The 16,270-nt window shown below is 34.7% G+C and overlaps 1 protein-coding gene across 8 annotated transcripts in view; it reads left to right on the top strand.

Annotated features, from left to right (window-relative positions):
* Trps1 (trichorhinophalangeal syndrome I) overlaps positions 1-16,270 on the top strand; it is a 238,593-nt gene that overhangs the window by 120,971 nt on the left and 101,352 nt on the right. For 4 of the 8 annotated variants that reach the window (XM_013512791.1, XM_013512789.1, XM_013512790.1 and 1 more), the window contains one exon: positions 8,617-8,649. The exons of the other annotated variants lie outside the window; for them this stretch is intronic. In XM_013512791.1, the coding sequence (XP_013368245.1) occupies positions 8,617-8,649 (33 nt within the window). The remainder of the gene's footprint in view (positions 1-8,616; positions 8,650-16,270) is intronic. 8 annotated transcript variants of the gene reach the window in all.

Raw genomic sequence — 16,270 nt, 5'->3', positions numbered from 1 at the left:
CTTTAAAATTAGGCCTGTTCTCAATCATAGAGTCCATCACAGACCTTCAAATGTGGCACTGTAGGCAGATTTTAATATAACTGGTCACATTACAAATATTGGGACAAATTTTACCGTTGATCTCTTTTCCCAGGCGGTTGGGTCTGTGACAATCAACATCATATGATATAATGGACTTTATTTTTCAGCCATTAGTAAGCTGCTAGAATTTTTGGGGAGCTTAAATAATACATTTTTCCAATAACATAAGTTTATTTTTAACTGGTACATAAAATTTTGCATATTTATGTGACGGTGTCTTGTGTAATATTTAAGTCAGTCTAAACATATCGGTTTCCCCAGACATTTATTATATCTTTATTCTGAGAGCATCCCGCCTCTTACCTTCTAGCTTTTGAAATATACGGTGTGTTATCATGACCCATAGTCATCAGTCAGTCTCTCCCCACCACAACTCTCCCCCTGCTCTCCCAGGCCTCTTGTATACACCATCATACTCTGTGTCTGTGAGATCAGCTCTTTCATATTCCATGTATAAGTGAGCACTTGAAATACTTACGTGTGTGTTGTTATTGCTGTTTTATTTTGGGCCTGGTTAATTTCACTTCACATAATGATCTCCAGTTTTATCCATGTTGTTGCAAATGAGAGAATTTTGTGTTTTTTATGGCAGAATAGTATTCCCTAGTGTATATAGATTACATTTTCTTTTCCATTCATTCATTTCCATTTCTTAGCTATTGTGAACAGTGCTGCCATAAACATTGGAGTGCAGATGTCTCTTTGACATGCTGCTTTTATTTCCCTTGGATATCTTCCCAGCAGTGGGATTGCTGGGTTCTATGGTATTTCAGCTTTTAATTGTTTGAGGACCCTCCCTACTGTTTTCCATGGTGGCTGTACTCAGATTCCTGTCAGCGTTAGGCCGGGTTCTCTATTCTCCACCTCCTCTCCAATGCTGATGTTAACTTGAGTCTTTTTGATATTGGAGATTCAAAGTAGAGTGAGGTGATATCTCATTGTGATTTTGCTGTGCATTTCTCTTGTGAGTATTGATGGTAACCATTTTTTTAAACATACTTACTGACCATCCTATGTCTTTTGAGAAATTTCTACTTAGATCTGTAGAACTGACTCTTCCTATCCTGACAGTCACCACTGTTACTCCAGTATAGAATCTTGGATCCCCTAGATATTAAAGTGCAGAACATCTGGGGTCTATCTTTGCTCCTTGATTCTTACACACAACCTGTCAGTCTGAGCTACATTCTGTTTCACCTTTTCTGTTTAGATCCTGTTCTCTTTTCTAGTCTCTCACAATAGCTGCCGAAGTTCTTTTCTTGCTTTTGTGTTTCAGCTCTTTAATCCTTGCTCCACTCTGCCAGCATTCATGAAACCTGATAACAGGCCTGTTTGTCTGTTGTCTAAAATCTTCCACTGCGTTATCATCTACACGGCATCCAAATCCTCTGTATGTTGGCTAATCGCTTAGCGTGCAGTCTCACCGGCGACATTTGCTCCCACTTTTGCAGCCTGGTGAGATAAATTCATGTATTACTCAAAAAGTTCCAGCCTTTTTTGTGCAGCCAGGAATACCACAATAATTCGCACACCGTGCCTGTGTGTCAGTGGCCTCAGTATTCGTTGGTTCTGTTTCAGAATTCAGCTCACGTCCAATGGGAAGCGTTCTTTGATTGGTTCTATTAGATGTTACTTCTGTGCCCTGTATCTTACTGATAGTTCTGAAATTGCACCACGTTATGTTAGCTGTTGGCAGCTCTGTCTTCCTTGTAGGCTCTGAGTTTCTAAAGGAGGAACTGTGTCCATGGGGATACTTCAGTGCCTGATTGAAATAGTCTCTCAGTCAAGGTCCTCTTTACTAGCCTCGCCTGTTGTGGTTACATGTTTGTTTTTGTGTAATTGACATCTTGTACACGTGAAAGAAACATGTTTTGTGAGCTTACCAGGTACTGGAAGAACTGCCTGCCATTGACCTTTGGTTTAGTGTTCCACTCCATGTAGTGGATATTGCTCACGCAAAAGTAACTACACCGGAGACCCTGTAACAATACCGATTTTATGCTGTGTGGTGATCGTTCTTACGTGAGCGGTGTACAAATGGGCACGGTATCTTTCTGCAAAGCAGACGTTCTCTTCTTCTACAGCGGTGGTGGTCATGGGTGTTTAGTGCTTGGAGATTCCCAATAACCTGGCCAAAAAGGGCACTGTCTATGTAAAATAAGTGCTTAAACCACCTTTATGCCAATTTTCACATCATGTAATTAATATAAAATATGGGGGCCATGCTAATAATACAAATGTACATGTATAATTTTTCAATCTCTGTCACATCTATATTTAAAAATTTACTCAGATCAGCTTATTTAAAGCCACAGTAAAAGTCCAGAGTTTTTGTATATCTGCTCACCTGCCCTCCTTGGCTATAGGCTCACTTTATTTATACTTTCCTTGCTGGAAACTTGAGCTGTCTTTAACTCTTGCTCATTCTTGTCTTTGGTTCCATCAGCCAACCCGCCTTTGGGTCAGTTTTTCATCTCCACTTCCTATTGATTCCCTTTGTCACTATCCCTGACTCACCTGTGGCCTGATTTCTTGAATAGTTTAACTGGATGTCACCAGCGATACGCCTCTTAACTGCAGTTCTCTTCGTGAGGTCCTCAGTGAACCATTCTGTGTTTTGCTTCATATTCGTAATATTTTACTACTGTTACATGATTCTATTTGGATTTGCCTGAAATCCTCTTTTGAAGCGCCTTGTACGAGTCATAAATAAATAGATAACTCAGTATATCATCTTTAATGTTGCTTGTCATTTCCACAGTTGAGTAGTATTATATGTAGATCAGCATTTCAAAAGCCACCCATTAAACTCTAGTACTGTTTATCGACCTTGTTAGTTTTGAGTTTAGATTTTTAAAATTATCATTTCCCTTCCTGGGATTTCTAGAACCACTCTGGGGATATGAATTGGATTGATAATGGTCAGTGAAATTAAACATGTATCGGTATACCATAAGGACCCTGAAGTAGTGACCAAGAATGTTTGAATCTTCTGTTCCTTTTTTAAAGTGAAAGTCACATTGGGATCATAGTGTGGAATCACACTCTCCCTGAGAGTGTGACTGGGAAAAGGCCTATGTATAAAACTCACTTTGCTGCCATTTCTGGTGATACTAGGTACTGGGTCATACTACTTATGACTATAATTAATTTCCTGTCATAAGGACACACATACTACTCCAGTGTACAGTTATGAACTAGAACATACAGTTGCAATTTACAGTTATGAAAGAGATTAGTGTAACAACTTTTGCCACCCAAATTGCCCTTGCTTACAAGCTATTACAAAATTTAATAGTCAGCGTCGAGTTTTACTTTGCCAGAGAAGGCATATTGGTTTTAACGGTTCCTCCTTATTTACTTTCTCCCAGTATCAATGCCATGGAATTCATCAAGAATAGTATTCAGAAATGATAAATAGCATAATAGGTTTATAAGACCTAACCTCAGCTGAAGGCATAGTCCAGTTCTTTAATCATCTTTGAGAAACTGAACCTACTTATTTGTTTACTTTTTTTCCCAAATCAATTCTCTCACTGAAAGCAGAGAGGAGATGAGCAGGAATGACTGCTGGTGAGACTTTGGTAGTGGTTTGATCTTTTCTGGTCTTACCTACCCATTGATATCTAAGATGATTGAAAACAAAATCATCCTAATTTCTTGGTAAAGGATGGGCAGTTTCTACTTTTGAGTGCCTTACTTAGATTCTGGCACTTTGAGAATGGATAACAGTGGTCATTTGATTTTTATATACAGGGAACATTTTATCTGAACGTTTTTAGCCCAAAGAACATTTAATGTCTGCTGAAATAAAATACACGAATGGCTTCTTTTTATTAATGCTTAACTATCTTAAGTGTTTGAAGGGGTAAATATCTCCTCATCTGTTAACTACAGTTTTTTAAGGTTGACTTTTCTCTCCATTAAGTTGACCATTTTTAAGTCAAAGTATAATTGGCTAGTTAAAGAGACCTTTACCTCACATCGTTCCCGTTTTATTATAAATCACCCATTAATGCCTTAGCAAGTAAGTCAAGGAGTGGAATTATAACTGTGCTTTTCTTCTCTTGTGGTAAGACTGCCATTGAATTTTTCTTTCTCTTTTTATTCTTTTCTATAGAAACTCAGTGTGAAAGATGTTGGGAAAATTGAATGCATTTTTACTAAGTCATCAGAAAGTATGATTCTTAAATATGCATTTTCTGGTTTTAGCAGATGAAAAAAGCCTCACACATTTGTAGCTAAATTATTTCATCTTGTACATTAAATATAATTTGGCATATCTGAAAATAGATGATAATATTCCTGCTTAAATGATATCATTAGAATGTAGGTCCTTGAGAGACTACAGGTTACCAAATAAATATTATTATGATGAGCCAAAAATCAATTAAAAAAAGCTGAGGTCAGAATTAAAAAAAATAACTCCACATTGGAATCTCTGTTTAGGTCACTTACATGATCACACTTGTCTTCATCAGATTCTTGAACCCATGAATAATAAAGATTTGATTTATTATGAAACCTAATATTTCCTCGAATACTCAGATGAAAGCTGTGTATTTGTTTGTATATCACCAAAGCATGTTGCACTAGAATAAACACATGATAAACCAACTTTGAGGGAGGGTAGGTAATTTTGTTTCATGACGGCTCAGATCAGTATGCATCTCCTATGAGTTAAACTGTTCAGATCCCCTTCACTATGACTTCTTTGGTAGAAGACCAACTTTGAGTTATTATTCAAAATGGGCTACTGGGCCGTGTTTCAAGGGTCAGTGTCGCAATTAATCCTTATCTGACACTCTAATTCATTGCTAGCAGAAACAAGTAGTCTGGTTCTTTGCCACATAATTTAACGTAAGGACAATCTGGGGATTTCTTTTCTAATGTTCTAGAACAAATGCTTTATCTTTAGCACACTGTTTATTGCCTTCTACTGCATAAGTCATGAATTTGTGACTTAATTTTGATTTAATAATTTTTAAAGTTTTTGATACTTGACTGTTGGGGTCCAGGAATGAGTATATCTTCTCTTTTTTATCTGTCTCTTTCAAAATTCTGTTCTCATTCAGCTTGGTACAGTAGAGTATTGTTGGAAAATTGAAAGCAGATTTAGAATGTTGAAAGATAATAATACTGTTGCATTTTTGTGTGTGTTGTCTTGTAATTCAGGCATCTTCAGTTTATAGAAAACAAATCCCAGATTGGGTCCCTTATATCATTGCCAGTATAAACCAAATGATCCAGAAAGATTTTGAGTACTTTACATGTTTTCATTTTAGCTTAATTTATCCTGACATTGTGTTCTACCCTGAATGTATAATATAAAGTCTTTGCAAAGTTTTCTGCTTGACATTTTTTTCTTAGTATGTATTCTGTGGGGTGGTACTATTATAGGAGAAAATTTTGTTTAGCATTTGTTGTTTAATAGGTGCTACCTATTAGTCAAATAAATGAAACATCATTTGAATTTCTCTACTTAAACTACTATATATTTTGATATTTTTAATTTCTACCTTTTTTCTTCATTGCTAGTTTCTGTGATGTTACAAATGTTTTATAATATATGCTGCCCACAGGTTCATTCTGCTCTTGAGCCCTTGAAATGTGGCTAGTACTATTGAGGAACTGAGGTTTTAATTTTATTTAATTTTTATTAATTTAATTCAAAATATCCACATGGCTAATGGCTACCGTGTTGAAAAAGAGCTCTCTAAATAATTAATTTTACTACCGCTATCTCTTACTGGGTCAGTGCCATGGAATTCATTAAGAATAGTATTCAGAAATGATAAACAATACAGTAGGTTTATAAGACCTAACCTCAGCTGAAGGCATAGTCCAGTTCTTAATCGTCTTTGAGAAACTGAACCTTGTACGTGTCACTGAACTGATCCGTGGGTGATCGTTAAACCCAGTGTTATTGAAATGCTCAGTTCTTCCAAGCAGGCAATCTGTTCTTTGATTTCTTCCTTCTCCTGCTCTTGCTTCCTCTGTGATCTTCCTCTGTTTTCTCCTTTCTCACTTGAGTATATGAGCATGAAGTTCCTCTTCTAATAGGACTTTAACAGACCATATTATTCAGGACTCTGATCATCCTGAGGGCAGGGACAGTGGTAGCACAGACCCAGGGCTGAGGACAGTGTGTGGGTCATTGCAGGCAGTGATCCTTTTCATGAATAAAGAAATATTACTGGCTTGCAGTTCTCTTTAACCTAGCCCAGTGAAAATACACGGCTTTGAATTTAGTTCCAAGCTTAGCTTGAATTTTCTGTGCTTTATTCTTCATGCATAAAAACAAAGAGAATCATTTTTATTCATAACTTTGAACTGTAGATAATAGATGAGCCAAGGGGGGAAAATGGGTCAGTATATAAAAAAGTAATGGACTAAAGAACAAAAACTGTAAAACATGTGGCAAATAGTGGTTGCCCAACTTTCACTGAGTGGATGACTTTCACAGATGTTACCGTTTATTAATTTATGTCACTCGAATGAAGTAACTGGCCAATTATAATGGTCAGCTCCTATCATCTTTCTTATTTTATAGAAATTATCATTGAAATTTAAAATCATTGACTTTATTTAATTAAATCAGTTTGATCTTGAGCATTTTGATCTTCATTTTGATCAGTGTCAGATTGATATATGATGTGAGTTAAAATCCATAGAACACGTGTTTTGCATCAGAGCTTTGGAAAAAACTAAAGACAACATAAAAGGAACCATTGTTTCTTTTTTACTCCCCCCAGAAACTTTTGATTCTAACCACTCTGCTCTACTACCGCCCTGGTAAAAAATGAAAGAAGTAGTTTTCAGGAACCCTTCACATAATGAAATCGAGTGGTTTTACCCTTTTATTTGTTAGCCCATAAAACATGTTCTTACTGCTTTTTTTCTTCTACTTCTTCCACCATCACCATTTTTAGGAGAAAAAACTACTGTGGCTTAAGACACTCAGCTCTTAGGAATGGAATCTTCACACCGATATATAGAACACTGAGCCTGTCTGAGGTAGAACACAGAGTGTGCTTTTCTAGCTTCCTAATACTGCAAATAAATTCTTACTGTATCTGAGTTATTTAAAATTGTTCAAGGATGAGGAACTGAGCTAGTATCACTAACTCTGGAGTACACCAGAATACCTACACTGAACATTTTCCTTAGTACTCAAATTTTAGTAAAATTGAAAGATACATTGCTTAGATAAAATGCACTAGATGCTTGCAGAATAATTTTAAATTCATTTTTGCATTTAGTAGATAAACTCCTGTATATTACAAAAAAAATAACCTTTAAGAGACAGAGTTATTTGAACTCATGACTCCCTTATTAACAACCAAATCAATCTTTATAAAATATTAGAGAAATTCTGAATTTTGAATTGGGACCATAACCACTATGATAATGCTACATATGACCATAAGTAGGTGAACACTGGTCTTAGCCATCTAAAATTGTTTTGACCCTATTAAGGTAGTTATTGTATACTAGTTAATTTAGTTACACTCATGCATAATTTTTTTCACCAAAGGAACATTTTAATGTCAATTTTATATCATTTTACTTCTTTCTATCCATTGTGTGCTTACTACAGATTTGCGTCTAGAGGAAGAGGTGATGTTAATATAAATGGCTTGTGTTTTATTCCTAAAAGTGTGAAGAAAATGCATTCAAACAAACGTCTGAATTATAAAAACTTTGTGGTATGAAATAATTCAGTAATCTGTCCACATCTGCCAGTTTTTAATGAAGAATAGAAAATAAAATCTCAAAGCCATGGCTTTTCTCTTACTGTGTACAGTTAGTATCCATCTAGGCGGGTAAGACACACTCTCACACACTTACCTGGTCTTTTAATAATTGAATCCTAGAAATGATTTAGTAAATCCAATTACAGGTAGCTCTTAACATTCTTGAATAAAAAGGAAAGTAATGAACCCTAGAGGTTTTGCTTGTAGAAATATTGTGATATCAGGTGTCCTGATAGATGCGTTGTTCTTTTTCCTTTATTTTTTGCCTTGTGAAGGCTAAACTATTTTAAAAACTATGTTGGAAAAGGAGCAGATGATCTCTTCAATATTTTGTGTTTGATGATAATATGTTAAACAATCTTGTGGGCTAGCAATTCATTAGGATTTATAATTGATTTCCGCAACAATCCTGATAGTTAATTGACTGGGCTGGAAATAAACCTTGCTAATGCATCTACAAACATTACTGCCAACTTCTCCAGAATCAACAGATATTGTTATTATGATTATTTTTAAGTTACCTTGCCACACTTAAAGCCCTGAATGCCAGAGAAAAATCTGAGTATTCAGAATAGACTTTTAGGAATCCATCAACGGTCTTTCAGATTCAAACTTGAATACAGTTTTGAGACAATTTTGTAAATGTTTTGCGTGGCCAATTTTAAGGGTTTGGGTTTCCAGTTACTAAACTTTCACACGAATGCTTTCGTAACCAGTTTAGAAAAGAAAAGCAGAGTCATCGCATATCCCAAATCTTAACCATGGTGCATCTTTCTAGGCTGTGACAATCTCCGGGACACCAAACAGGAGGGTAAGTGAAACACTGGCTTTTTTGGATCCTTCCTACTTTCAAAGCATCTTCAAACTTTTCAACTTCCCGCCTTTCCCTGTCATTCACGGTTCTCATGTATTTGGTTCTCATGTACTTCTGCTAGTAGTAAAGCTTGCAGCTAGTGATGTAATTTGGGCTACGCTGGGATGCTTTGAGTACAATCTTTCCCTTCTTCCCTAAACTTAGTACTGCATATGCTCTTGGAAAAATAAGAGCCGAAGGGTTACCACAGGAGACCTGGGTGATTGAAATAGAACTAGAGTGCCTGAGAAACAATAACTTGGTTGCCTGTTAATCCAAAAGACAATGCAAATTTTAGATAACCATCAGAGAACTAACATAATTGTAAGGACTGTACTTCTTAAACAACTGAGAGTATACCGAAGTAAACTCTTAAGTGTAAAAACTCAGTTCTCTTAAACCAAATCTGTTATCTGATTTTCTTACACAGAAGGAAAATAATTTTTACTAGCTTTTACTTAGAGGAAGCTAAGTGCTTTAGAATCGATTTGTCATTTTAATAGAGATTTAAAACATACCTAAATTTGGATTAATATAATCCATGGTGGCACATGACCTACAGGCTCTCTTTTCTATTATTTCATGAATAAGGCCATCCACTTGACAAAATCTAAAGTATTTTGTTATTGCTTTGCAGGCTCGTTAGTTGTTGGTATTGTTGGACCAGGTCCTATGTTTATTTCCCTCAGCTGTGATACAGTTTATACACACTCAAGTTTTATCACTCATTGCATTTTTCCCATTGTGAAAAATCGAGGCACTTTACCTTGAAAAACTCTTCCCTTTTAAAATTTTCCCTTGATAAAGAAAAGATGTCACAACTTGCTTACAGAGTTGAATTTTTTGCCTCTCTTACATGTGTAGTCTTAGTCACCTTATTAAGTTAAACAGGAAGACCTCAGAGGTAGGTATTTAAAGTATGCGGAACATCTACAATCACTATAGCAGAATGCAAAATTCTTAAGTATGGCCTCCTCCGGTCACATTTACTGATTTTACACTTCTTCATGTGGGAAAATTAATTTAGTATTTAAATTATAACAAAACAAAGATATAGCTTTACTATAATTTTGATAGATTGCTGAACAATCTGTCAATACTTGCATTTACTTAAAACTCCTTCAGTCATGTAAACATCATCCATTATTTCTGAATTGTATTTTATTTGATAAACAGCACAACATTATTATTTTGCTAAAAAAATTTTTAATTAAACACTGGATTTTACATTTTTCATGATCCTAGATGTTATGTTACCTAAATGTTAGCAGTAGGCCTTTATAAGTATAACAGATTAACTATTCTTCATGAAGATATAATAACCAAATTTTGATGAAAGAAAGAGAAGTAGGAAGAAAAGAAGAAAGAAAGAAGGGAAGGAAAGAAGGAAGGAAGGAAGCAAGGGCACCCCCTTGGGTTGCACTTAACATTAATGAAACCAGGAAAAGAAACAATATTTTCCAACTGGTAATATCAAAATAGCCATATAATCCAATGATTTACCTCAATTACATGTCTTTATATTTTTCTACAAAAAACTGTCAATTGGCAGATTCTGTAAGTATTGTTTTTATTCTTAAAATATTACCCAATTTAAATTTAAAAGTTGAATTTCTTCATTGTTTAAAAATGTTTTGTGAATATAGTTATTATTCTCGGTAATACGGCCATAACAATGTATTTCATATAATTTATTAATATGCTGCAGATATAGGAAAACATTTCAAACTTACACTAATAAATGGAGTTCTGTGTAAATTTGAAAAATACAGAGACGAAGAGTGCTTTCGGCTTCAATTCTTCATCCTCAGCTATGTGTCTAAGTAAACACAAAAGCTCCCCGGTTCAGATCTAAAATTTTTATCCCCTTTCCCATGAGTATGAAATACGTTCTTGCAGAACCTATCCATGCAAGAGACTGATGAAATATAGTTCCTGTTGATTGTCACTCAGCAGAAAAGTGTAGTAGAGAACACCAGCTAGGGCTCCCTATTACTGTCATCACTGGGAATAACTGCCTTTCCATGTGCACCCAAGAATAAGAACCAGCTGAAAGACCAGAAAAGTTTAATAAAACCAAAAACTGAATAAAGATAAGAAAGAGACATAGTAAAGATTTTTTTCTTTGTTAACTTTGAGCCAAAACCTAGGTGTCTGACTTAAGTATCTATGGGGAAGTTTAAGTATCCGCAGGGTGAACCTGTGGATTTATTTTTAAAAACTAATTTTGAAAAATTTTAAACATTATCCTGTGTAAATAGGGAATAAATATTTGTTAGAATTATTTTGCTAATCAATACCAGGGAAGACCAGGGAGATAGTAAATTTCTTGAAAAGAAAAATGAGAGGAACACAAATTACATAGTCTACCAGAAATGACCTTTTGATCAGAGACAAAAATCAAATACTGCTATTCACTAGATCAGTAGAACATTAGGCTTTGGGGTTATTTGTTTTGGACAGAAAATTTCCATATAACTTCATAAAGGACCTTAATTTTGAGCCCAACACAAATATATTCCTCTAGAGCATGCTATAATCTCCCAGTATATGTCAAAAGAATATGCCACAGCCAGACACAGGTATTTACCTGTAATCCCAGTTTCTAGGGAGGCTGAAGCAGGACAATTGCAAATTGAAGCCCGACCTAGCCAAATTAGTAACTTCTAGTGATACCCTGTCTCAAAATGAAACAGTTCAAAAGGGCTGGGAATGTGGGTAGCTCAGTGCAATGTTTTAGGTTCAACTCAGTATCACCACCAGCACCTCCCAAGTGCTACTCTTTAGTTTACCTTGTTTCCAAATTTTAGGTATTTTTTCACTAGAGTGTGAATGGAGATAATTTTTAGATGTCAATTTAAAAATGTTTATATTAAAATTGGTTTTACATAGTGTTTAAGGCCTACATAAACATTGGTTTGAATTGTGGATAAACTATACTTACTGTCTAGTTCGTTCTCCCAGTATGCTCATTGACTCCAGCAAGAGTATGAAGCTTGTTCCGGAAAAAGCGGAAAGATAGGTGAGCTTGGATGATAACACCGAGTCCTGTGTTCCTTCTTTTTTCTTTGCCTTCCCTGCTTCCACTTGGTTTGTTTCTCCCCATTTCTTAGAGCTCCAAATATATGTGCATATATATATATATATGTATAGGATATTTCTGGAGTTCAAACCCAAGGATAATTTTCTTGAAACTGCTGACAAGATAAAAACTCCATATAATTAGTACTGCCAGACACAATCAGAACACATATTAATGCTGCTTTTTAAAACTGATGAATCTTCTGTTGATGAATTAGCAAAACAATCACGATTACCTTGACAGTAAAGAGGTACGTATATGAGTCAGTGTCTAGAATCCCGATGCCCGCTTCTTCCTTTGCTAGGTTGAACACTTTATATTAAATTAGATGCTAAGTAGAAATGCCATGCGTTACTACCAACAGGTAGTTACAAATTTGCAAGAGGGATTTTTGAAATGCACACTGTAGACTATATCTTTTTAAATAATAAATATTTTAGAGTTTTGAAAAACTTAAAATTTACTGTGATTGACCTTCCTTTTAAACATTCAATCATAGAACCTCACTTTTTATGTATAATAAATACATATGTAGATATATTTACAGAAAATTTAAATGACACACTTTATGTAGTTTTTTATTTTGTCTATATTATTAGAAATATCTGTGCAATGTGGGACAAAACATTTGAGATTTAAAGTTTATAATGTAGAAAATATTTATGCTTACTGCATTTTGTGACCAAATAATTTAGTATATTTTGTTGGCTTCACATCTATTGCATATTAAGTACATTGTAAAGAGCGGAATATTCACATTTTAAAACCACAACTTAAACCATTTTTTTCTAAACTAATGATCATCTATTGAAATGGTCTTGGAGTCACTAAATAAATTATCTTTAAAGAGAGTTTTTATTAGATTTTAGTTTATTCCAGCCCCTTAACTGGAACATGATTTCCAAAGGCAACATATTTCAAGTTTACATTGTGGATTTCAAAGTTAATTAAAAATTTAAGTTCAAAGGATTACTATAATGAACATTTATGAGCATAAATCCTCCCTAGTAATATTATTAAGAAGTAATATTCATCAGAAGGTTGTGTTTCTACTTAGTTTTGCACAATGCGTGCCTTTATGACTAAAATCTCATTTATTTTTTGTGCCACATTTGCTTTTTTGGTTTTTCTTCAGTCAAGTTCAGTGCCTATGAAAAAGCAATTTGTAAATTAACAACAGCAACAAAATTGCAAGCTGAAAAAAGTTCTAAAATATTACTAAAATATAGTACATCAAAAAAGTTTCAATGGAAATTTCATCACAGAATTTTTTTGGACATGTGAAATACATGCATTGAAATGACCCCTTGTCATTTACAGAGGTCATCGTAAATTTATAAAAGGCCAGTGATATTCATGACTGAGATATCTTTACATGTTTTGCCTGTATGGAAGCATTTATTTTATTTGTGTCTGTTGAAGGCATGTAAAACTGAGTTTAAATTTCTATTTCGCTTGATGTTGGCAAGAAGTGATACAGGTGAAATATCACCATTGCTGTCCAAACTCTTCATTTTAATTTATTTTTCAGATGGTCACTGCTATATCACATTGTTTTTCAATGTTAAGAAACATGTCCACTATCTCTTACACTCTTTCCATTTAGATTAGCGTTTATAAAGTTAGATCCAGGTATTGTGAAGCCCACCACCTTTAAACTTAATGAGCCCCTCCTTAATAAAAATAATTCATAATTATAGAGAAAGCATTGGGCTACGAATTTGGGTTATGCTAGACTATCAGAAATTATAGCAAATTGCAGAAGTTAAAATTTGGCAACCATGATTATCATGAAAATACAGAAAAACAACACAAAGTTTGGTTAAGTATCATCCTCTATAATCTTCTATGAAAGAAATCTACGACAGAAATCTATGACAGAAATCTTACATTTCTGTCTTTGTACCCTTCTATGATGTCAAGATATGACAAGAATTTTGAAACATTTTTGTCAATTGAGAATAGTTTAACATTTAGTCTGGAATATTTAAAATTCGTTTTGTGTAATCAGTAGCATTGGATAGTTTCCCTTAACTTGACAACTCGTTACTATGCAGTATATATTTTTAGGATTGATGAGAAGACCTTAAATTTTCCTTTATGAACTATTGATTTTGAATATATTTTTCATGAATCCACTTCTGTTTCTGTACATCTGAAATTGTATTTTTTTTTTTTTTTAATTTTTTTGGTACCAGGAATCAAACTCAGGACCTTCCGCTCCCCATGCAGGCCCTTGCGCCACTGAGCTATATCGCCGGCTGAAATTGTATTTTATTTTATTTATATTCTTGACTTTTATTAGTACCTGTTTTCATTACATAGCAATTCCATTCACGGTAGGGGATTGGTTCATGTGCACAACACATTTCAGTTCTCTTTTTCCCCTTTCTCCCCACCACCTTTCATTTTTCCAGCATTAGAATCATTTATTTATAAGACTTTATAAACATAATTATCATATATAAGAATGAAGATCAGGCTGGTAAGCCAAAGGACATATAAAACTTGTAAGACAATTTCACCAAGTTTAGGTACACTTAGAGGTACAGTGTCGATGCTAGATTAGAATATTTTGTTTTTTATGTTTTCCTTTTAATTTCATACATTACATATAGATACAGAGATGGACATAGATCGCACTATTTATATATACATATATAGGTGTATACACATATCCCTATATACAAACCTAGCTGTCTATCTATCTATCCCTATATTCCCCTAACTATTCCATCTGTCTGTCTATCTCTCTTTCTGTCTGTCTATCTATCTATCTATCTACGTATGTATTTCATAGCAGAAAAATCTTTTCTCCCAAGAAACTCGGAGTACTGGGTACTGTTGAGAAGTTTCATCCTGGGATGTGACGTCTGCCCCTAGTTCTTGCCCTCCCACCAAGTGGACCAGGTTGGTATAGTCCTAACAGGAACACGTCTGGAGGCCTTGTCTATATCAGTGTGGCTTGCCAAACAATTCTACCGGCTGCAGGTCTATTATGATGTCTTACAAGTGAAACTAAATAGATAACATCAAAATGAACACAGATACAATTGTGGAGCAACTCGGTCAGGCAGGAGTTGAAAGTGCAGAGTGCCCAAACATTGCTCAACCAAAGAGGGCCATTTTGTCCTGGTCACATGAGCAGAGGCCAGAGTCATGCCGGGGAAGTTTTGACACTGAAGAAAGACTGCCAGGTCTGTGACTTTTGTTGTGTCTAATTCTGATTGTGCAAAATAGGAACCCGGAGCTTTCAACTTGAATGTAGTGAAGATACTGACTATGCTTTAAAGTTGTTTTCTTTGAGGCAGATACTCAGAAAAGGTAGTGTATCATCACAGTCATTCATACTCTTTAGCTGACCTTTCTTTGCATATTGAAACACACAAGCTTCTTCTCACTCCTGGTTTTATTGTTTTCATGTTGTCTTGCTAATTAGCTTTTCAGAGCTCCTATAATATCCTTTGGCATCTTTACTCTTTTTTTTAATAATAAGAAAGTAAAAATTGCAGAGAGAAAAGACCTCAAGCTGATTGTCTGATCTATTTTCTTCATAGGATCACAAAACAACCATCTTTCCAAATTATCTTCTAGGGAAGGAGTATATTTACGCAGAGCTGTTAAACATGAAGCTGTTACATGGTTTGAAGAAGATAGTAATTAAAAAATCTTATCTAAATGATAATAAGAATTCAATGAGTCAGTTCCACTTTGAAGCTTATAGGACAATTTGTTAGGAATATCAAAGCAGAAAATATTACTTGTTTTTGATAAGCAGAGTGATCTAGATTGTATGGATGGTCACATATTTTAGTTTAAAAAGCACAAAACAGCTCTCAGTGACTCCTTCCATTTGTATATATATTATAGGAAAAGGACGTTTTAGAACAGTTCCTTCTCTATGCAAAAATAAAAGTTAAATATAATTTTCTTCCCTGCTCTTCATTGTTTTTATGTGGAATTTTATTAATTTTTAGGCATACTACAAAAATACATGTGTGTGAGTGTTTCAATTCTGCAATGTAGTGTTAGATAGTCGTAAAAAAGAACACTGGTTTGGGATTAAGATCAATTGTGTTAGTCTGAGCCTCAAGTAACTTTGCTTATGCTTGCTTATTTATTTATTTATTATTTATTTTGGTTTTCTGAGACAGAATCTCGCTATGTAGTTCAGGCTGGCCTTGAACTTGAGGCGATCCTCCCACCTCCCAAGTGTTTTTGCCATTTAACCTTCCAGGCATTCTCACATGGGAGTAGTTACACATACATTTTTGAATGCAGTAGTTGAGAGATCAAATAACAAAATATAAGTGGCAATGACAACCAAATCTGTCATCCATGCAATTGTTACATAGAATTTATTAAGCAACAAGTCATCTTTTAAATGCTATTTCACTTGTTTTTAGTACACGTAGAGTTTCTAGATTCCAGTAATCCTCAGTGGCTGTGTCATTCCTATTTTGCACCAGATCACTCCTTATGTCGGAGTTCTCCTAT

The sequence above is a fragment of the Chinchilla lanigera genome, unplaced genomic scaffold, assembly GCF_000276665.1.
Source record: "Chinchilla lanigera isolate Chin_1 unplaced genomic scaffold, ChiLan1.0 scaffold00016, whole genome shotgun sequence".
Lineage (NCBI taxonomy): Eukaryota > Metazoa > Chordata > Mammalia > Rodentia > Chinchillidae > Chinchilla > Chinchilla lanigera.
This window is presented reverse-complemented; position numbering and strand designations above follow the sequence as displayed.